This window comes from Miscanthus floridulus, chromosome 13 (assembly GCF_019320115.1).
Source record: "Miscanthus floridulus cultivar M001 chromosome 13, ASM1932011v1, whole genome shotgun sequence".
NCBI lineage: Eukaryota > Viridiplantae > Streptophyta > Magnoliopsida > Poales > Poaceae > Miscanthus > Miscanthus floridulus.
Window position 1 is genome coordinate 1,247,506 of NC_089592.1, and position 24,309 is coordinate 1,271,814.

Genomic DNA, 24,309 nt, shown 5'->3' on the forward strand with positions numbered 1-24,309 from the left:
AATTACGAAGCTAACGCGATTTGAATGGATCAATTCGGAGCTAAAATGACAATTTTATAAGCGAAACAGTTCGAATGGCATTTCTGTAAATACTGAAAGCGTACTTTTGACTTAAGCCGTGGAGTTTACGCTTTCTAATCGAGATTGCGCATTCGGGGAAATACGTTTTGGACTGCGGGTTAGGACTTAGAAAAGTCCAGGGGCTCTTATGCAAAATCACCCTGCGAAGGGGTATCTTTCACTGGTGGTCGTTGATCTCGCGATGGACGGTTCGGATTAGACGTGGGGGGGAGAGAGAAGGTTTGGCGGCCGGAACAGTGGCTCCGGCGAGGCTCAGCCATGGCCGGCGGCAAAGAACACGCCGGCGAGCTCGGTTAGGGGGGCTAGGGTTCGCCAAACTGACCAACCGAGGGCACCCGGAGAGCTCGGGGGGAGAAGGGGGTCGCGGCCATGCCGTTGCGGGGCCGAAACGGGGCTAGCGCGGTGGCCGCCATGGCCGGCGACCATGGCCTGCGGAGCTCGCGGCCAAAGCTCGGGAAGCCAACAAAAACGGAGAAAACGAGATACCGGGAGGTAGAGGGGAGGACGGTGAAGCTCACCAAGGGGGAAAAGGAGTCGGAGGCGGCTCGGAGGAGGCTGTCCGCGCGGAGGGGCGGTCGACGGAGCTCGGAGATCACGGCAGCGGCGGTTGCGGGTTCCTCGGTGCTTGGCGAGCGTGCAAACGAGAGCGGGGAGGGCAGCAGGGAGGGGCGGAGACGGCTCGGGGCCGATTTAAAGCGGCCGGGGCGCGATGGGGGGCACGCTCCCACGACGCGGAGTGGGGCGGCGGTTGCGGCCTCGCGACTAGACCGGCGTGAGCGGTTGGGGCGCGCCGACAGTGGGCCAGGCGTCAGCGGCAGGGCGCGGCGGTTGCCTGGTGCGCGCAGGCGCGGCTGCTGGGCTGGCGATGCCGAGTGCGCGGCTCTGGGCTGCGGTGCTGGGCTGGGCGCGGCTGCTGGGCCGAGCAGCTGGCGGGCCGAGCGGAAAAAGGGAGGAAGTGAGCGGGCCGCACGGGAAAAAGGGCCTGCAGGCCGAAACCGAGGAAGGGAGTGGAGAGAAGAAATTTCTTTTTTTTTTTATAAATAAATTTTCAAATCTCATTTTCAAGGTAAATTTGAATTCAATTCAAATTTTAGTCAAAGCTAATCACTACAAAAACAATGTACAGCAGCATGAATGCCTCAACTTGTATCTATTCCTATTATTTATTTTAATTTCACCAAAAATATTATTTCCTATATTTGAATGCACACTTAATAACATAAATTTTAGGGTGTTACAATTCTACCCCCCTTAAGATGAATCTCGTCCTCGAGATTCGGGTGATTGCTTACTCAAACAGTTGGGGATAAGTTTTTCTCAGATCCTCTTCTCTTTCCCAAGTAGCCTCATCCTCTGTATAACGATTCCACTGCACCTTGCACATCTTTACTGTTCGGCTTCTCGTAACTCTTTCGGCAGTTTTCAAAATCTTTATCGGATACTCTTCATAAGTAAGATCTTCCTTGACAACAAGTTCTTCCAAAGGAATTTGTTCTTCTGGTACCCTCAGACACTTTTTCAACTGGGAAACATGGAACACGTCGTGCACACCGGACAAGCTCTCAGGCAGTTCCAACTGATATGCTACTTCTCCACGTCTCTCTAGGATCTTAAAAGGTCCTATATACCTTGGGGCTAACTTTCCCTTCATATTAAATCTTCTCACACTTCTCATTGGTGACACTTTCAGGTACACATAATCACCAATCTCGAAAGTCAACTCTCTTCTGCGGGTATCAGCGTAACTCTTCTGTCGAGACTGAGCTACTCTCAAATTGTCTCTAATCATTCTCACTTGTTCTTCCGCGTCTCTAAGGACATCGGGACCAAACACTTGAGTTTCTCCAGTCTGATTCCAGAACAAAGGCGTTCTACACTTACGTCCATATAACGCCTCGAAAGGTGCCATTTTGAGGCTCTTTTGATAACTGTTGTTGTACGAGAATTCTGCGTAAGGCAGACTCTTATCCCAACTATCACCATACTGAAGTGCACAAGCTCTCAACATATCTTCCAAAATCTGGTTGATCCTTTCCGTCTGTCCATCAGTTTGCGGGTGATAAGCAGAACTGAAATTCAACTTTGTTCCCAAAGATCTATGTACTTTATGCCAGAATTGCGACGTAAATTGGGTGCCTCTATCCGACACAATTTTCTTGGGAACACCATGTAAGCACACTATTCGTTCCATGTATAACTCTGCTAATCTTGCACCATTATAAGTAGTCTTGACTGGTAAAAGTGAGCGACCTTGGTGAGTCGATCCACTATTACCCATATTGAATCATAACCTCTTTGAGTGCGGGGTAATCCTACAATAAAATCTATGCCAACTTCTTCCTATTTCCATTCAGGGATCTTCATTGGTTGTAGTAACCCTGCAGGTCTTTGATGCTCAGCTTTCACTCTTTGACAAGTGTCACACAAGGCCACATATTCTGCCACATCTCTCTTCAAACCATACCACCAATACTTTTCTTTGAGATCCAAGTACATCTTGGTACTTCCGGGATGTATAGAATAAGCAGACTCATGGGCCTCTTGCAGAATTGCATCACGGATAGCTTTCACTTCCGGTACACATATCTTTTTCCCGAACCAAAGAGTTCCATTCTCATCCATTCTGAACCCGGGTGCCTTTCCAAGCATTACATTCTCTGCTATCTCCTTAAGTTTTTCATCCTCCAATTGACCTTTGCGTATCTCCTGCTCCAATGTAGGCTCTATCACCAATTCCATTGCATTAGTGACCAGGCTCAAATTGAGATACTCCATTTCAGCACACAACTCTGCTGACATAGATGTTGTCTGAATTTCATTGGCATAGCTCTTTCTGCTAAGTGCATCAGCTATGACGTTTGTCTTTCCCGGGTGATAATGCACTTTCAAATCATAGTCTTTGATCAATTCCAACCAACGACGTTGTCTTAGATTCAGATCTGATTGGGTGAAGATAAATTTCAAACTCTTATGATCAGTATAGATATCACTCTTATGTCCAATCAGATAATGTCTCCAGATCTTTAAAGCATTGAACCACAGCTGCCAATTCCAAGTCATGAGTAGGATAATTCAACTCATGCTTCCTTAGTTGTCTAGATGCATATGCAACCACTCTTCTTTCTTGCATAAGCACACATCCAAGACCCAAACGGGATGCATCACAATATATAGAGAAGTTCTTGTTTAAATCGGACAAAATTAATACTGGAGCTATAGTCAATCTCTTCTTTAGCTCTTCAAAGTTTGCCTGGCATTTATCCGACCATACATACTTAGCATTCTTTTCCAACAAAGCTGTCATAGGCTTGGCTAGCTTGGAAAAGCCTTCAATGAACCTTCGGTAATAACCAGCCAATCCCAAAAGGCTACGAATCTCACTTACAGTAGTTGGTGGTTTCCAATTCAGTACATCTTGCACTTTGCCTGGATCCACTGCTATTTCACCATTGGAGACAACATGACCCAGAAAAGAGACTTCCTTTAACCAAAACTCACACTTGCTCCGCTTAGCGTACAACTTATACTCTCTAAGTTTTTGCAAGATCATCCTTATGTGTTCCGCATGTTCTTCTTCAGTCTTGGAGAATATTAGTATGTCATCTATGAATACTACCACAAATTTATCCAGAAACTCCATGAACACCTTATTCATCAGATACATGAAGTATGCGGGTGCATTGGTCAATCCAAAAGACATAACGGTGTACTCATATAATCCGTACCGTGTAGTGAATGTTGTCTTGGGTATGTCCGAGTTCCGTATCTTAAGCTGATGATAACCAGATCGGAGATCAATCTTGGAGAACACATGGACTCCTTTCAACTGATCAAACAAATCATCTATCCTAGGCAAAGGGTATTTATTCTTGATGGTAACCTCATTAAGTGAGCGGTAATCCACACACATCCGTTGACTACCATCCTTCTTATCCACAAAGATCACAGGTGCCCCCCACGGGGAAGAAATAGGACGTATGAAACATTTTTCTTGCAACTCTTTTAGTTGTTTCTTAAGCTCTTCTAATTCATTAACTCCCATTCTATATGGACGTTTAGCTATTGGTGCAGTTCTAGGTAATAATTCAATAATGAATTCAATGTCTCGGTCAGGTGGCATACCTGGCAAGTCATCGGGGAAGACATCCGGGAACTCCTCCACGACACGATCTTGTTCATTGACTTCACCATCTAGCTGGTTCACTGTGGCTGTAGGCTGAGCTTGCACTACTACTTCTACACAGATTCTATCCCCATTGAGTGATGTCACAACCACAGATTTCTCCTGACACCGTATCACTGTCCGGTGTTGTTTCATCCAATCCATTCCCAGGATAAGGTCAATTCCCGCTGTTCTCAACACAATAGGCTTCACCTTGAAGTCTACCCCCCTTAAGGAAATGCTAGTTGAGGGGCTCCAATAAGAAGCGGGCATACTACCTCCCGGGGAATTCACTAGTATTGGGTTTTTCATGGCACACAAAGGTATGCTATGCATTCTAACAAAAGCTTGGGAGATAAAAGAATGCGAAGCATCAGAATCAAAAAGTACGGTAGCAGAAATAGAGTTGACGCTGAACGTACCCAACATGACCTCAGGCGTCTCCTGTGCTGCATCAGATGACACATAGTTCACCTTCGCTGTGAGAGGTGGTCGGGCGTTGAACTTCTGATTGTTGGTCTGGTTCTGAGGTGCTTGCTGGTTCTGCTTCTTAGGACACTGATGAGCATAGTGACCTACTTCTCCACATCGGTAACAGGCATTGGGATTGTTGGGTGCACCACTCTTCACAGGAGCATTGTTAGGCACTCCCTGGCGTGTTGCAGGATTGCTAGTCTGTTACGGGGGACGCTGATTTCCAAACTGTTGCTGATACTGAGGGCGTTGTTGGAACTGGTTCCTCTGAGGATACTGACCACGGTTTCCCTGGTGAGTTGGTCCTTGATTCCTCTGCTGGAAACCTTGCTGGGGATAAGCACGTGGGCGAGTGTTGCTTCCAGAAGCTTGCCCTTGGAGCCTTCTCTTCTTAGCTTCCATCTCCTTGCGCTTATCATCAATCACGATTGCACGATTACCAAAGACTGGAAGTTAGGATAAGTATTAGACATCAGCTGGAGCTGCAGTCCATCATAGAGTCCCTTGAGGAAACGGCGTTGCTTATCCTTGTCATCCGCTACATCATTAGGAGCGTAGCGAGATAGTTGTGCGAACTTGTTCCGATATTCCGCCACAGTCATTGATCCTTGCTTGAGAGATCTGAATTCTTTCTGCTTCAGTTCCACTAGTCTATCAAGAATATGGTATGATCAGAAACTGTCCTTAAATTTCTGCCAAGTGATAGCAGAAGCATTGTTGGGACGTCCAAACTGGAATGATTCCCACCAATCCTGAGCAGCTCCTTGGAGTTGCCCGGAAGCGTACAACACCTTCTCCAGGTCGTTGCATTGTGCTATGTTCAGTTGTTTCTCCACAGCACGCAACCAATCATCGGCCTCCATAGGGTCTGTGGCATGTGTGAACACCGGTGGACGACCTTTCATAAATTCTCTACGCTTATCTCTAACCTGGACAGGCGGTGGACCTCTTGTAGATTCATTGTCCAAGCGCTGCATCATAGCTTGTATCAGCTGTGCTTGCATTCCCAATATCTGCTCCATGGTCACAGGTGGCGGTGGTGGATTTATAAGAGCATCACGCCCACGACCACGGCCTCTGCCTCTTCCTCCTCTTGTGGCCATCTGTTTTCCAACAAATGTGCAAAATTTAGAGATTTTTTCCAATTATAGAGAGCTTACAAAAGATAAGAAACAATGCTGAGAATTTTCTGGGCAAGATTTAAATTCAGCAGTTCAGTAAAACTGTTATAACTCGAGTTTCAGAGATCCAACAGAGGTGCACCAAGATTCGTTAGAAAGCTTAGGACTTCAGCTACAACTTTCATTTAGACCACTTTTACAGATTCGAACTCGCACATAGTCAAAAATAGAGCTAAACCGAAACTGTTCTGAGTTCCAGACAGCGCAGGAACATCAACTTGTGTCAGCTAGATCTCCCAAACCTGAACAGCTATTGACGTGATTCCAAAGACACTAGAAAGATACAGAGGTCTAGTTATCTCCACAAAAATTTCAGAATTTTTATCATCCCAGATTTCGAGTTACCAGATAAAGAACACAGGCTGCTCCAGAAATCAGCACAGCAGAGATAAGATAAAACGATACATCTGCATTAAGATTTCATTCTAAATTTAAAGTTTCAATCTAAGGAAGTTGTGGACATGCCCACAAACTTCCAGCAATCAAGCCAAAATACCAAATCAACCAAGTTCACAAATCAAACATCTAATCAACCAAGTTCACAAGACCAACAAGACTAAATAAGGACACGAACTAACGACGTGATAATCTAGATCAAGGCACCTAACACCTATGGAGCAGGTGTCAATCATGGTGAAGGAACGTCGCTTCTTCTTGTAGATGGATGGCTGTCCCAGTTGTGCTCGAAGTTCATCCACTTGTTTCTGAAGACGTCTCTGCGCTCTCTGAGATGCACGCAGTTCTCCTTTGACCTCATCATTCACTCCCTGCATAGCGTGGACATGTTGCACCGTTGCCTCCAGAGTTGGGTCATTCTCTGGTGGAGCCAAAACCTGCCAAACACCCTCATGATCATTTCGAGGAAGGAACCTGAAGCGATCCTCCCTCATGGCCTCGAAACGACGACCATGGTAGTGGATGTAGGCATTCTGTGCTGCATCCTCCATGCCATCCAAAGCATGGGCTCTCCTGGCAGGGGCACTGTGGACAGTCTCCACCTCATGTCCATTAATGATATCATTCCATGCGGTGACCACCAGCTCTACCTTCCAGAAGGTAGCCTCCAATGGGTGCTTGTACTCGGCGCAGTGGTAGCTGATGGAGGCGTGCAAGTCGGGGAAGTAGTCGTCCAGCACGTGGGTGAGGAGAGTGTGGTAGTAGGCTGTCTCTGGAGCTGGCTTGAAGTAGTACTTGCACTTCCAGCCAATCTCATCGTCCTCCACGGGGGCAGCTGGGGAGGGTGCAGGTGTAGGAGAAGTAGCCGTCGACTCCTCAGGTGTAGCTACCACAGGGTAGACGGACACGGCGACTGGTGTAGGAGTAGGTGTAGGCGTCGGTGTAGCCATCTCCACGTCGTCGGAGATGATCACGATCTCCCTCTCCGCCGGTGGGGCACGCGGGGTGAACATGGCACGATAGCCGGCGGTGCTGAGTCGAACAGTCTTCGGATTATGAGACATCTATAAATTTAAAGTGAGATACAAATTAGAATCAACAATTTTAAATAATAGATTAAGGTATGAAAAGCATAAACGTTTTAATAAAATAACAAGGATAAGTCAGTAAGCAAGAAACCAGAGGAGCAATGCTGCTAAAACGACCATTTTCTATCTAGGCTTGCGTCCTACAGTCAACACGGCTCTGATACCAATTTGTCACATCTAATTTTAAGGATAAAATTGAATGCACAAAACTCATGTGTGCCCAGGAAACAATCACACACATAAGCTGACAAATTACATATAGTATCATCACGGTGTCTCATACATCAGAGTTATAATAAAACTTAGTCTTATACATCACAGCGGAATAATAAAAAGATAATAAAACTCTCGTGGCCGTCATCACAGGGAAGGTCAACTGGTTGACCACAAGCCTAATAATCCTCCGGAAAATCCTCATACCCGTTGTCATCTGTTACCCATCCGGGATTTTTATCCAAGTAAAGAAAATAAACAAGTGTAAGTACATTCCGTACTTAGCAAGCTAACATGGGGTTATGAAGCTCAAAAAGGATAGACTCTGGTTTACTGCAGTTAGCATTTTTAATAGGTCAAACTTTTATTCTCAAGTATAATCAAGTTATGCTTAAGCTCCCATTTAATTCCCATAAGAACATATATCAAGGTCAGGTTTACCATATTTCATCATAGAACAACTTAATTGATCATCATCAAGTAGCCAGTTATTCTGTGAGTTTTCCGGGCCGCTCGTAACCGCGAGCACGGCTGTTATAACAGTTTGTTACCCTCTGCAGAGGTGGTGCACATTCACCGCGAGTCGTGATCCCCATATGCCCGGGTTAATTACTCCCATGTCACTACCAAGGTGAGCGGGCAGGGTTACACTATGAAGCCATTTCATAGGTTTCCCTAACAAGTTAGGGCCGCTTAGGTTTCCTTGACAGGCAGATGTAGGGACCCCCCTTTCCTATGGCACAAATCCATCGCGGCTATACTCATAGGAACAGAGGCAGCCCTATACCCAAAGTGGCAAGCCCCATTTGCGCCAAAAATGTAACCTCTAACCAGCTAGGAAAGGTCCTATTACTGAGCTAAAGTCAGAGCCATATGACTCTCCCGGTTGCACTGTCAGTCCCAGCTTTTGCCGACAGATAAGTCCTTATGGAGGGACGGGAGCAATATGAACAAAGGTCATTTGCACTTTCGCCCTATGGAACAGTTGTTATAAATCATGTCACTCACTTTGTTCCATAGTATCATTCATCAACATGTATGTCAAGTTCAGTTAGAGCACTAGCAATCTACCCATATGCATTTAACCCATAGGAGACAAGGAACAGGATAAACAATCACTAGGATGTCCTTACGGGTATCAAAATTAGACACATGCAAATGAGTAATTGATTAAAGTGAAATAGGACATCAAGGAAGGCCCATGTTATACTTGCCTTGGTTCACAAACTCGTGCTGGTCCTGCTGGTCGTCGAAGAGTTCTTGGTCTCCAACGTTTTCCTCACCGTCTGAACGCGACCAACACGGCAACATACAAATCAAAAGTATTCATGAAAAGCAAACATTCCTATCATTAGAACAGTACACCAACAGTATTGAAATCAAGATAAAATGTTTGTAAAACTAATCTACGTTTCGCTACGATCACGTCAACGCGAAGTTCACGAAAAACGGAGCTAAAATACGAAAGTTATGATTAAAACGGGTTTTCCTATAGCCCTATATTTAATTAAATCTAATCATGAAATTAAAAAGTTCCAAACTTAACTAACAGTAGTTCCAACATGTAGCTTATGAAATTACGAAGCTAACGCGATTTGAATGGATCAATTCGGAGCTAAAACGACAATTTTATAAGCGAAACAGTTCGAATGGCATTTCTGTAAATACTGAAAGCGTACTTTTGACTTAAGCCGTGGAGTTTACGCTTTCTAATCGAGATTGCGCATTCGGGGAAATACGTTTTGGACTGCGGGTTAGGACTTAGAAAAGTCCAGGGGCTCTTATGCAAAATCACCCGCGAAGGGGTACCTTTCACTGGTGGCCGTTGATCTCGCGATGGACGGTTCGGATTAGACGTGGGGGGGAGAGAGAAGGTTTGGCGGCCGGAACAGTGGCTCCGGCGAGGCTCAGCCATGGCCGGCGGCAAAGAACACGCCGGCGAGCTCGGTTAGGGGGGCTAGGGTTCGCCAAACGGGACCACCGAGGGCACCTGAGAGCTCGGGGGGAGAAGGGGGTCGCGGCCATGCCGTTGCGGCGGCCGGAAAACGGGGCTAGCGCGGTGGCCGCCATGGCCGGCGACCATGGCCCGCGGAAGCTCGCGGCCAAAGCTCGGGAAGCCAACAAAAACGGAAAACGAGATACCGGGAGGTAGAGGGGAGGACGGCGAAGCTCACCAAGGGGGAAAAAGGAGTCGGAGGCGGCTCGGAGGAGGCTTGTCCGCGCGGAGGGGCGGTCGACGGAGCGGCGGGGGATCCCGGTAGCGGCGGTTGGCGGTTCCTCGGTGCTTAGGCGAGCGTGCAAACGAGGCGGGGGAGGGCAGCAGGGAGGGGCCGGAGATGGCTCGGGGCGATTTAAAGCGGCCGGGGGCGCGATGGGGGGCACGCTCCCCACGACGCAGAGTGGGGCGGCGTTGCGGCCTTTGCGACTGGACCCGGCGCGGAGTGACGGGAGGTTTGGGGCGGCACCGACAGGCAGGCCCGGGCAGTCAGCGGCAGGGCGCGGGCGGTTTGCCTGGTGCGGGCGTAGGCGCGGCTGGGCTGCGGTGCCGGGCTGGCGCGGCTGCATGGGCCGAGCAGCTGGCGGCCGAGCGGGGGAAAAAGGGAGAGGAGAGTGAGCGGGCCGCGCGTGATAAAGGCATGCAGGCCGAAACCGAGGAAGGGAGTGGAGAGAGAATTTCCTTTTTCTTTTTATAAATAATTTTCAAATCTCATTTTCAAGGTAAATTTGAATTCAATTCAAATTTTAGCCAAAGCTAATCACTACAAAAACAATGTACAGCAGCATGAATGCCTCAACTTGTATCTATTCCCTATTATTTATTTTAATTTCACCAAAAATATTATTTTTCCTATATTTGAGTGCTCACTTAATAACATAATAAGTCAAATTTACTTATTTAAAAGAATGAAAATTTGGGTGCTACAAAAATATTCTATCTTTTTCCAATACCTCGGCTAAGATGAATTTTGCCGGCTCTGATTGCAGTGCGATGATCTCCATGTCTAACAACCTTTCGTGGTTATATTTTTTGCGCTGTCGTTCAAAAAAGATGAAATCCAAAGAGGAATCAGTAAATCATTTTATTGATTATTAACAGACATAAATGAAATGGGGATTATACACACCAACTTATCTGCTTCTTCCGATTTCCCGCCAATGTAGCGAAGCATTGCCCACATTACATAAAACCCGTATTCATTGTTTCCCGCCGGTTATTTTATGTACTTCCCCTCCATGTGAACAACCTTGAATGGGACCTACGTCCCACCGATATGTCTTCTTCGAACACTGTGCAACATTAAAAGGAGAAACATTAGAAAACGGTTTGTGTGACTAAAAATAATATGTTATTAGAATCACTTACTAATTCAACACTACCACCGGTGCATTCAGATGATAAATGATTTTTTTCTTCGAGTCCCACACCTCGATCAGATTTTTAGCAAGATTAACACAAATGAAGACGAAATTATTGCTGCAATCACAGAATCCTAATTATATAATAATCTTAACGAAAAAAGAAACATAAAATTAAAAGCCAAGAACACATAGTCACAGTTGTAGGCTAGAAGTATGTGAGTTTTGTTCTTCATCTTGAATTCATTGAAACAGCAATCAATTTCTCTTTTAGGTCTTCCACGTCACATCCATGGAGGCCTAAACATGTCTTCTCATTGACTCGCAAGGGGTCCAAGAAGCCTATGTTATCCCATTTGCTTTTTAGTATGCAAAATTTTGCTATACACTTACATAAAATCATGAGAATTACTCAAAAGTTAACAATTTGGTCTCGAGAGAGTAGTTAATTATAATATCGTGCGTGTAGGGTACTTACATAGTCCATAGCGTCAACATTTGTGAATCTAGAGAGCGTTTCTGGTATAGCTAGAACAAGCACTCCCACTAGACATCAAACTTCTCTTTTTCAGAATAATGAAAAACATGTGGTGAACGGATAATAACCTCAAAACCAAGTCCTCCGTCTCTTTTGCTTGAGCCATGTAATATTCATGCAACTGACACATATATGTTGTCAAATTTTATACTCGTCATCGGGATCCAAAAGATTGTCCATTTCATACTTCATTGCCGGTGTTCCTGTCCCTTATACATCATAATAGATGTTCGCGGCCTCTTCCATAGTTAATTCAGGGTTGTCTTCGACGTACTTCTATATCTTCCTTAAATCTTCATTGTGTATTTCATCGGCTCTTATTGTAGCGTACTGATTCTATATTTGCCTTTCGAATTCGGACTTCAACACACAGAAACAGTGTGGCACAAAGATTGAAGAAACTAACACAATCTTCCTTCGAGATGTGGTTGTAAATTTTTCTTCAATCAAGTTTGTAACGTTGCCACTGAACGACCTTTTTCTTTTTTGTTGGTCCACTTTGGGAGCATTAGAGACTAAATCCAATGACCTTTCTGCGACTACGAGGATGCCTTTGATCTTGTTTTGGGTTGAGGTGGAGGAGGCGGGGAAGGATGATGACAAGACTTCTGTTTTCCCGGAGCTAATGAAGATGGAGGAGGAGGAGGAGGAGTCTTCTCTTTTCTCGGGGCTGATGAAGATGGAGTCGGACGAGGAGGAATAGAAGGAGGCCTCTGTCTTCTCGGGGGTGATGGCAAGGGATTAGGAGGGAGTGATCTCTATTGGGAGATGGTGCATGATCATCGCGGGTGGGCGAAGACTCACAGTCGTCCTCATCATTAGCGGACAATTGGTGGTCAAGCTTAATAAAGCGCTTGTGCCAGGCCACCTAAGAGCCCTTGTTATGACCAAGTTCCAGCCTGTCTTCCGGTGCGGGGTACTCAATGTGTATCTTGTTATACTTCTTATCAAGTATTCTGTCAATGGTGACGTGAGAGTACCCATATGGAATTGGGTGACCATTAATGGTCCCGTCTCCCACAGGCCAGGCCTGGCCGAGCACCACCTTGTCCTTTGTCCATTTTTGATGGATGTACAACTTGACATTGATGGGTTCAGTGATGCCGTCCACCGGAAGAGGCACATTTGCATCTTCTTCGTCGAGCGGGGTCAATCCACATCTGCTGCAACCCCTAAACTGTGGGCTAAAGGCGGTAGGAGTAGGGTTTTGTGGTACTCCTAACCCCTTGGACAGCAAAATTTGTTGGACTCGTGCTTCAACAGTCGCCTCAATTCGTGCATCCATTCTAGCTTCTATCTCTTTTAGTCGCCTCAAATACTCTGCCTCCTGATCCGCTCTACCCCTCGAGCGGCTCCGATAAGTGTGAGATTCTTCGGGAATGCTAGTTTCCAAGGAACAACACCAGTTCCTCTAGTGCGTCCAGGGTGCTCCTTGGTTCCGATTGCTTGCGTGAGCACGTCTTTCTCCTTATTAGAAGTGCGAGTCCCTTGCCTCACCTCCTCGGTTATCTGGGAGATCCTCTGGAAGAGTTCGCTCATGGGTGGATTTGTGGAGCTAAAGCTCCTGTCCTCGGCATGACATACATTCCTCCCCATACAGTATAATACCGATCTTGGCTCCCAATGGGCGGTCTCAACCTGAACGCCTTCCTCAGCAAGGCGATCCATCTTTTCAAGTTATGCTTTAAATTCTGGCATCTTTTTGGCATAACCACGAGAGCCGAGATGATGAGGATTCGTCACTTTCTGCGAGTTCTCCTTATTCTTCCTGCTCAGTTCTAAGTACTCCTCGGATAACCTGCATTCCTTGAAATCCTGCTAGAAGTCCTTCTGCTTGCTAAACTGTCCACCATCGAAATCTAGCTCTTTATTTTAGACAACAAAATTCTTGTACAATGTTCCCTTGAAATTCTTGAAGCATTTCCCCATGATTTCTTTTGTTTTTTTCTTGACTACTACCTCCTTGTCATACTCCGTTGGGAAAGTGAAATACCTTGACAATTCTTGAAGCATTTCCCCATGAAGCATTTCCCCATGACATACATTTCCCCATGAATCTTGATATCCCATATGTAATCCTTCTCAATTTCGGGAACCCTCCACGGGTCATTATCTTTCCCATTCCACTTCCTGTACCTAATCAGGATGAAGTCCCTTACAAGTAACCCGAGGATAGTCTTGTATTTGGTCAAAGCTATAGGCAGTGAGAGTGGATCTCCGAATTCATCGAACTCAGTGATGTGCCAGTGTGCATTCCTACCAACAGGAATCTTTGACACGCCTCATTTGGATCTAGCCTTCCTGCTACCCCCAACCCTTTGGCTCCTCAGCCGGCGGAGGCTCCTGTTGGAGACACCAAGTAAGCTATGACCCTCTCAATTGATTAGTGTGTGTGGCTACATAGTCACATGATACCAAAGTTACCTGGCCATCTTGGTCATTTGGACCCAGCTCGAGCAGGTCGGACGAGGTCCATGGCTGCTCATTCTCACCATCCTGATTGACACCATCACCGTTTATCGGATCATGCGGACCTCCCGTCCCAGCGATATTAGCCGCTTCTTGTTGTCGATTTGTTCTTCGGCGACGAGGTAACAGACGACAACGAGTCATGGCTGTGACACGATCGTGGTTAGTTTTGGCTGCGGACAACTATTAATAGCATATGTTCATATTATATATATATATATATATATATATATATATATATATATATATATGTATGTATGTATGTATACAATATGTTTAATGCAGAGTCTAATAATAAGTCAACTTACAACAAAGTGAAATATAGCATATGTTCACCTAGAACAAATTCTACGATCCAACAACCCATTCATCACCCCATATATATTTTAACAATATATATTGCAATAGGCACAGATTTTTAATTACCTAGCATGTCGTTATTACACACAAAATTTATTTTCTTTCTTGGCCCTTCTCTTTTCTTTGTGCTCTGCTTGCAACGATGACGGCAACTATGGAAGAAAATTGCGTGCGGTTAATTTCTGTGTTCGGATGTATACGTGAGACCCCAAGGACACGGAGAAAATTACATGTAAAGGAAGATACAACAAAAATAAGGATGAAACTCTCATGTAAGAAGAGAGAGATACTTCAAATTAAAAGAGCGAACTGAGCGTAACTCAATTGGTTGAGTACCTTGTGGTGCGAAACCTATTCACTGATGTTCAAGCTTTTGGCTTGACGTAGGTGCTTCCATCTTCCCGGATTTATTCCATGGTTTAACAACATTGTTCTTTTAGTGCACTACTGGAAAATCGAATTGTTCTGTGGGTGAAGAATTTTTCTGTGCGTTTTTTTCGACACGCACAGAAAAAATGATTTTTCTGTGGGTTTCAAAATATCCCGACAGAAAAATACAAAAACCCACAGAATAATTGCATAATTTTTCTGTGCGTGACAATACACACACGGAAAAAATCAGAACTCACAGAAAAATAAAATTTATTCTGTCGGTTTTTTAAAAACGCACAGAAAAAATAAAATGCACGCACAGAAAAAATGCTATTATTCTGTCGGTTATTTTAAAACGCACAGATGACACATTGCAGCACTTCCCCGTGGATGACATCACTGAGAAGATGACGCCATGTGAGCTACACATTCCCATGGGGAATAGCACAGTCGTGGTGGCTACCGGTATTGTTTTCCTATGGACCTTGACAAGACACAAAGAAGCCATGGGAATCCAGTTCCACCTGGCTATTGTAGCGTCATGAGGATAGAGTTGTCAAAGACTAGGGAAGTGGCTCTTGACTTTCATGGAGGTGATGGGGAGAAGACCCTAGGACAAGCAGAACATTCATTCATTGTATGGCCCAAGCGCTACATCATTATTCCTGGGGCGTCGGTGTTGGCGGTCTTTAACAACCAAATCCGACCGCCAATTAAGATATAAAAAGGTGAGAAATTAGCAAACTTAAGTACATATGCATTTACTATTAACCTAGTTCCATATTTATTTGGAGAATATTGTTTTGCAGGACATAAACACAAATACATGGAGAAATTCACTGAAAGGCGCTTTCCGACACTAATTTGTGCAAAGGAACAAGGGAGACGCCCATCAATTAGACCCAACCGGACAAAGCACCCACCAAGGAGTAATTCAGGTGTAGCCCACAGCCCACCACGTGAAGGCGGTGGCAATGCAGCTTGGTCAGGGGGTGGCTGACCCCTAGGGGCGGCCGACCCTCCTACAGCTCCTCCCATCCACCCCTTTGACAAGCGGTGGCATGTGGACATGCTGAGGTAGTGGAAGCTAGGGACGCACCAAGAATAGCTACTGCACCGCTTCTACTCCTTGTATAAATAGAGGGGCACCCTTCATCTACAACACCTCAAGGCAAAGATCTACACCACAAGAGCATCACTCCAAAGGGCTTAGGCCCTAGCTAGCTAGTAGACTTGGATAGGGAGAGATGTGAGGGAGAGTCCGGGGAAGCACCGAACTTGTCGATGTCTCCCTGCCTTGTACCTCAACGAACACCTATGTCCTCTTCTACCTTTTTTTTACCCTCATCTCGTCCCTCTCTTTTTGTTCGCCCGCTCTTACTCCCGTTTCTCCCGCTAAGTGAGTGTTTGTGGTTCTTTTGATTATAAACTCTTTTGATTAGTTAAGCTTTACTCTTACTTGTTTATGGGTTCGTCATCCGTCCCTGTGGCGGATACTTTAGTAGAGGGCCCTGATAAAGACAAATAACCCTACGCATGCTAGAGTAGCAATCAATAGCATAGACATGGTGTCTAGGCTAGAGGCTACCGTCGTTTGCCTCAGACTCCACGATTGAAGGGTAGGCGGCAGGTGGTGACAGCCCTGTCTGTCCCTTGTAATCCCCAGTCTGGGTACGACATAAAGCTACAAGCCGACATCGCCTGGCAGACCAGGTGCAACCCTGTTGGCGGAAGTTAACAACCATTATAAACCATCAATATAATATGTATAAGGGCATAAATATAATCACCAACGAAAATCAAGGGGTTTAAGCTAACAAATTCCTCGAGTTTTGGTGAATCTATATTTTCTATAGGGTTTATCCAGAAAACCATCAAGGTGGACCTACATGTCAGATTTAATCACGTTTATCTGCAGTGAAATGTACACCAGAAGACTTTAGAAGACTCGAGAGGACTCCGCGCGGAGGCAAAGAGGCAGAGACTGCTAGGTGGGGCCGACCGACCCAACGTGCAGGCCTCTTGACCCCCTGGGCCCACATGTTAGCCCCTCCTTCGAATGTCGGTTCTAGCAATATTAGTATTCATCTTATTCATGTTCATCTTTATAATGTTCATTGTCTACTTTGATTATATGCTTAGTATAATTAGAATATCATCATGTCCATGCATAAGTTCTTATAGCGCTCACTCTAAGGTACCATGGGTGAATGGTTGATATTGTGTAAGCATGGTGCTTATACGTTGTTTACCTGTGGATACACCCTATATTCTGGGTCATGTGGTATATCGCGGATGTGACATTCCCGTTGAGTCTTTTGTAGTCCACTCCATGAATATAGGCGCACGTAGGGTCCGGTTATGAAGGAATAGACAAGCTTGTTCTTATCTTCCTTAGTATATCACTTATGTGTAGATATGAAGATGATCTTAGCAATGACTACTAGGTATAATTGGCACCATTCAATTTATGCTTGACTTTGTAATTAAGAATGGCTTAGGAATTATTCCTCTAATATTCTACATGACCATGCTAATGCCATAGAAAGGAGTACTCTCCATGATTTATCATTATCATTGATCAATACTTATCATATATATATCTTATCCTATGACTTACCCCTGTTATGAGTAGAATATTGGTTATGGTTTACTTTTCATCACATAGTATAAGTTATCAATACATGTCCCACGCATGTTTCACATACATTAATAACCTGCTTAGTATTATTCCAGTAGTAATGTTAGGTATTATCAACAAGCATCTCTGACATCATCACTAGGGATGACAATATAGTAAAGTAATGTTAGGAGATGTAGGTAAGAAATAGGTGGCTACTTAAACAAGTGACAAGTTAATAAATACCAACAAGCATTTTCTGGCGCCATTACTGAGGAGTAGATTCAACTCTGTTCTTAGTAGCGATGCTAAGAAATGTCAACAAGCATTTATGGCACCGTTGCTGGGGAAGGTAGCTAGGCAAAGAAAGTATTGATAACTTATACTTATTGATGTGATCAAAGATAACCATTGACCTCTGCTCAATAGGCTTACCCTTGTTTTGTCTACTTGTGTATCTTATGCAGGTAATGTATGACCAGTTTTAAACCTTCCGACAAACTATGTTGAAGATCTAGAAGCATTAATCAGGAGTACTAGAGCTAAATTCAAGAAAGTTCCAGCTTTAATGTCGGGAGACAACCATATAAGGCGAAGCCTAACACCCTGAATTTGAAGCCATGGTTAACAGGACTCTCGGTGAATTCTCTGCTCCAACTACGACCAACATCCGTACTAGACCGACAGTCAATGTCATAGATAATGGATTTGAGCTCAAACCAACCCTCATCAACAGGTGCAAGTAAGCTAGTTTTGTGGAAAGGCACATGAAGATGCGAGTGCACATCTCCAACACTTCCTGGAGATCTATAGCACTTTCACCATCAAAGGAGTAACCCAAGATGCCATATTACTTCGCTTTTTTCCTATTCTCACTCTTGGGGAAGGCAAAGCAATGATTCTACGCCAACAAAGATAGAAATACTACATGAGATAACTGCTCCACTGCCATTTTACTAAAGTTCTTTCCCATAGGCAAGACCAATGCTCTGCGTGGAAGAATCTCAAGCTTTCAGCAACAACATGATGAATCTGTCCCTAAGGTATGGGAACGCTTTCAAGATTACACCGTGGAATGTCCTCATCAAGGGATGAAGAATTGGCTACTCATGCAGACTTTCTACCATGGGTTGACCAATAGTACCCATGAGACTATGGATGCTGCTTGCTGGAGGTGCATTCCTGTCACTCACCATACCAGCTGAAATAGCTCTTATGGAGAAGATAGGACCTCCAATCAAGGCTGGAATGAAGAACATGTTAAAACCCGCAAGAGAGGTGGAGGTATGCATCAACTGAAATGGGAAGTGTGTGGAAACATTGGGCATTCAGGGAGCAACTGTCCTGAAACCCATGAGGATGTGAACTTTGTCAACAACAACAACTACTTTCGTCCTCAGCAGAATCAAGGATGGAACCAGCAACAGAGACCAAATTACCAAGGTAACTATCAAGGTAATAATTTTAATAATTTCAATCAACCACCCTTGAGAGAATTAATTGCTGGCCAATCCAAACTTATGGAGAGATTATCTAGAAAGGTAGCTACCAATGATAAAATTCTAGAGCACATAAATAATAGAATAGATAGCTTTCCTTCTGCCATTAAGAACCATCATAGCTTTAATAAAATGATAGAATCACAAATAGCTTAGTTGGCAGCTGTTGTTCCTCCATCCGATAAAGGTAAGATTCCGGAGCAATTGGAAGATCTAGAAACTATAAATCTTGTCGATATTCACAATGCAACATATTACTATATATAACCATCGACGGGAAGGTGGATAGATTATACCTTGCCAAAAAGAAGAGCGATCCAGGGAGACCTGTCATCCCCATCGCCATTGGACCTCACATTTTTCAAGAAGCTGTCTGTGACTTCGGAGCAAGTGTCTACATCATGCCTAAGGTAATTTATGATCAAATTAATGGAGATACTTTGTTGTACACAAATATGCGCAGCTTGCAGATCAGTCACTCTATTACCCAAGGGAGTTATTGAAGATGCCATTGTTTGAGTGGGACAATCATATGTTCCCGTAGACTTTGTGGTTCTAGAAACAGGAGGAGATGTAAGGGCACCCATTATTTTGGTCTGACCTTTCCTAAGCACCGCCAAAGCCATCATCTACGTGGATAGTGCCAAGATCTGCTTAACAATCAAAGATAGGAAGGAAAAGTTTTCTTTCAAGAACCGCATCTTGCGATCTCCCGGACATCTACAAATGCCGTACCTGGCCAAAGAGACAACAATGACCAAGAAGAAGAATAACAGAAGAAGAATGAAGAACATGGTTAGGCAGTCACCAGAGGAATCAATCAACATGATCAACACACTCCGATCAGAGTATGACCACCTCGCTTCACCATTCCTTGCTAAGAAGGATGATCTAGGCATACCCACGATTGAGTGTATCATTGGACAAAGAATATTCTACAAGACCTTCTGCGACATTGGGTCAGGTGTCAATATAATGTCCAAGGTAACGTATGAATACTTATTCGGTGATGAACCTTTGTTCCCTACATATATGCAATTACAGATGGTGGACCAATCAATCCGATTTCTGGAAGAAATAGCAAAAGATGTTATGGTAAGAATACACGATCAGTTTGCCCTTGCCGATTTCATGGTTCTAGACATGGGTGAAGAAGATGATACGCCTATTATCCTTGGAAGACCATTCATCAACACTACCAACGCAATCATCTATGTCAGATCTGGACAAGTCCACTTCCAATTCCTTGGAGAGAAGGTATGCTATTATTTTAATAGTTATACCACTTATGAAGAGCCTAAGAAGTCCCGCTCTAGGAGGAGACGTCGATCATCTCGAAACCAAAAGAATCAATCCCGAAAGAAAAGTTAGGAGGAAGATAAGGAACCTGAAGAAGTTGTAAAAGATGAACCTACTCCGCCTAAGTTAAGTCCACAGACCAAGCAGGTATGGAAAGAGAAGGTGACATCACCATCAGAGACACCGTCACAAGATGTGCAGTCATCTGGGTCTCCATCATTGAGACCGGATGATGCACCCAAAGAGTAAAGAAATTTTTTTCCATCCAAATCATGTCTGGAGGACTCAAAAATTCGAACCCTGGCCGTGAGGTAACATCGGTAGTTATCCATATTTACTTTCTAGCATTGCATGAATTATTTTCACTTTAGCATATTTACTTGTTTGCATTAGCATTGCATTTAGAAAAGAAAGATAAAAAGTTTCATTATTGTATATCATCACATTATAAAAATCCTAAACTCCACGTGAGTAATTTTACGGTGTGTAAAACCCCAAGAGAGTATTCACTGTGGTGGCATAAAAATATATATATACCATGCATGCATATTTTCTTTCTACATTATAAAAAGAAGAAAATCCAAAAATATTAAATAGACATCCTGCTAGAACTTTGCTAATTACAAAATCTGTCTAAACCCCCAAGGACAACAAATCTCTGAATGGATGACCACTAACCCCTTATCCTAATCTCCGCCATGAGTTTTGGTGTTCTTGTTGGAGTATTTTGCAGGATGATCAAGAGTAAAGCCATCCATCCGAAGTACATTTTCAAAAACTGTTGTTACACTCGCTGTTTGTACACTCACTCTAAGAAAGATTACGACAACATCCAGCTTGGGGGAGGAGCATCCCCCATGTATCTAGCTAAGTATTTCATTCCGTTTTGGTTTTGCTATTTTAAAGTTTACTTCATATTTGCTAAAGAAATAAAAAGATGCATAACAAACTAAAAACAAAATAAAAATTTATCTTTGTCTTATATATAATAGTAAGGTGTGATCTTAAAAATGAAAATAAAATAAAAAGTGTGTGTCTAGTTTTCTATTTTTAGAAGCTAAATAAAAGGACTCTGAGAATAATCTCTTGCAATGGAAATGATAAATAGTTGCTCTGTCATAATTCCTTTCAAGTACATAGTTTTCAGCCTTGAATTATCTCGAGTTTTGGATACAACTGTTTTGATATAAGGATTTATTCTAAACTTAAAACTCGTGGGTAGCATATGCTTGATCTAAGTCTAGGTAATTGACGGATATGATATGAGAAGGTCTGAGCTGTTGTTTATCTTATTCCAAATGATACTAAAGTTCTAGAGATTTATCTTTTAAAAAATATAAAAATGTTACATGATGAGCTCCTATATAACAAAGCTTGAATTCCTACCAGAGCCATATATGATACTTAGATTAGGAAAACTTCCACATATATACTTCTTGCATTGCATTTAGTTGAATCAAGATTTGTTGACCCTTATGAGAGGTTTGTCATGCTCTTAAAATGAAGATCACATACACACCACCCAAATATGCACTACTTCTACACTGGGTGTAGGCGCAACAACATGCCATTCCATCTAGATCCACCAAAAAATATTTTACTCCTACACTGGGAGTAAACACCAAAAATATTCTTGATAGGATATTGTCAACATGGAATTTTGTCCCGTGCCGAGGACACATGCAGCAAGCCAGAAGGGTCCGCTCGATGGAGCAGATCCACCTAGCTTCAGCGCAGGGGTGGTCGATCCTGCGCAATCCTCCCGAGGCGTGCCAGTCAATTTGACCCTGCTATTGACAAGGAGAGAAAGTTCATCAGTAGTTAAGGGTGAAACTTGCCGGTGTTGCCAGACAGTCCCGAATGTACGACTGTGAGAGCCGATATGAAAGGAAATCAGCTAAATAGCCGATTCCAGTATATTCATGAGAATAAGTCAGTTAGAGCTCATAGGGTCGTGTGAGGAGAATCGGTTATTATTCAGGATAAACATCATTTAAACAAATATTAATCAATGGCAATAAGATATCAATGATGATCGGTCCATACTGAACCAATGATTACGAGTAACCGAACTCTTTTTTATATAAAGAAACAATTCAACATCACTTAATCATTTAATAAAGATAAATCTAATGAACATGTTAGATCTCATCTATCGCCATGACCAGTGGGGCATGAGGCAGAATCATGCAGGCCGTAGAAACAACAATAGACTCGACGACCCTAACTCATTACTAATATCAATGGGGGCATGAGGTAGAATCATGCAAGCCGTAATACAATAACAAGATCATGGGGCTAACACATCTTTCAACTTATCTCTACTTCAATGTTCTCGTGATGTGAACTGTTCATGAAAGCATTCGATATCGGTTAAACAGCCGATTCAGGCATAGTGCACAGTTAAGGTCATGTCTTCTCAGGAACGGGTCTATCAACCAACGATCCCCACTCCACGGTGCCAACAGTGGGGTGAGAGGCAGAATCCCACAGGCCGTGATGACGGGCCATGAAACGGTTCTCGCTAACCGATAGATCTACTCAAGATCGAACATGCCTTAACCACACGCTATGCATGATTAAGATTAACGCAAAATAGCCGATAAAAACATAACTCATCGCTTAAGATGTAGATTGGATTAGTTTTAGATTAGCAAACGATGAGTTAAACAAGATATAAGGCCGATCTAGATCAATCTCAATCGGGCAGAGTGATATTGCTATAATTAGATAAACAACGAAAGCAATAAGCAATATCGGTAACTTAATGAATCTACCAAAGACTGCCACTCTAAGATAGAGCCAATAACTTGACCTTGATCCAATTCAAGCAGTGGGGTGTGAGGCAGAATCACACAGGCCATACTTGAATTAGGCAAGAGTCGATAACTAGCTTATACCAGAGCCGCAGTGGGGATCGACCGGATCGATGCAGCCATACGAACAGAGGTATAAACCATGACGGTACTTACAACAAGCAGTGGAGGTTAACCGGATCGATGCAGCCATACTTGCCAAAGAACTCGCTGAGATCTACTCTACTCCTACTCCTAAGGGGTGGCCGGAGCCGAAAAAAGTAATTGACTTGTATTTGATTGATTGGTTGATTCCTTACAATAGTCGGGGTTTGGTATTTATACCCGGAGCCTAAACACGAGTCCTACTCGAGCACTATTTGTTACAACCTTTGGCATAAAATGAAAACATTCCTAATTTAAGATAACTTGGACTCTAATTTTTCCCTTTTTGTAGAGTCCAACATGTAATTTCCCGGTGCCAACCTTAGTTCATCATTGCTGTCTGCTGACGTCACCCTAATATATCTGATTCTAGAGTTGTATTTTAATTGGCTGACATCGATCTTTCTTGACTGGCACAACCTTGAAAGCCTGCGAGTTCCCGCGTCCTTCCTCCCAAATTTTGGTGTAAACAGATATGCACCAAATAAATGCTCCAAGTTCTTGTGCTATCTCTCAAAAGTTTTGTTGCAGAAAAGAAGCATGAGGCTATGCAAAAGTTATTCATAAAAAGAGAGAGAAAAAAAAGAGATGCTCATCTGAAAAAAGAGAGAAGAAGAGATGAATAAGATAGCCTATGTTCTCTTGCAAAATTGTTTCTAAGTTTCAAAAGAGAGATATGTTTTCAAGGAGCATAGTAGAATTAGGTTAGCCACCAAATATATCCACCATACATTCACACACATGCACATCTTGATTTGATTATATGACTCAACTCTCTTTGGATCCGATGTTTGACTTTACAATATATGTATTGCAAGTATGGTCTTTTATGCTTTTTCCACCCCTATGAGCTCCACATAAGCTTTAGTTGTAGGAAGAAAGAAAGGTATAACATCACTTTTGCCTTGGTGAGGATCCACAAATACCACATATATTGAGAGACTTGAGAGTCTCATACAATAGAAGCTCTGAGTTTTATTTTAAAAATCTATAAAAACTCCGAAATAATGGTTGAACAAAGAACTTGAGACATAGTGCTTGACTTGATCATTCTGTCTTTTAATTGCTCAAGACCCAAGTGAAGTCTAAGAAGCCCCATGGTTGAAGGTAATATGGGTAAGTTTGAAAGTCAGATCAGTTCATTCTAATCCGGAGGAGAATTCTTGTTTGAACACATGTGTACTTTTAAGGAGTTGCGTCGATGTTCTCACTAATATTTAAACTCCTGATCCATTTACTA

At 43.5% G+C, this 24,309-nt stretch overlaps 1 protein-coding gene and 1 non-coding gene across 2 annotated transcripts; both read right to left on the reverse strand.

Annotated features, from left to right (window-relative positions):
- Nucleotides 1–383: 383 nt before the first annotated feature.
- On the reverse strand, nt 384–10,160 carry LOC136501949 (proline-rich receptor-like protein kinase PERK9). The gene is made up of 2 exons (XM_066497458.1): nt 9,770–10,160; nt 384–1,063 (listed from the first exon to the last, which is right to left on the reverse strand). The coding sequence occupies exons 1-2, from the start codon at nt 10,158–10,160 to the stop codon at nt 384–386; spliced, it is 1,071 nt and encodes a 356-aa protein (XP_066353555.1).
- Nucleotides 10,161–18,295: 8,135 nt separating this feature from the next.
- On the reverse strand, nt 18,296–18,404 carry LOC136502472 (small nucleolar RNA R71). Its single transcript, XR_010770608.1, has one exon. It is a non-coding gene; the product is annotated as a small nucleolar RNA R71 (small nucleolar RNA).
- Between the last annotated feature and the right edge of the window lie 5,905 nt (nt 18,405–24,309).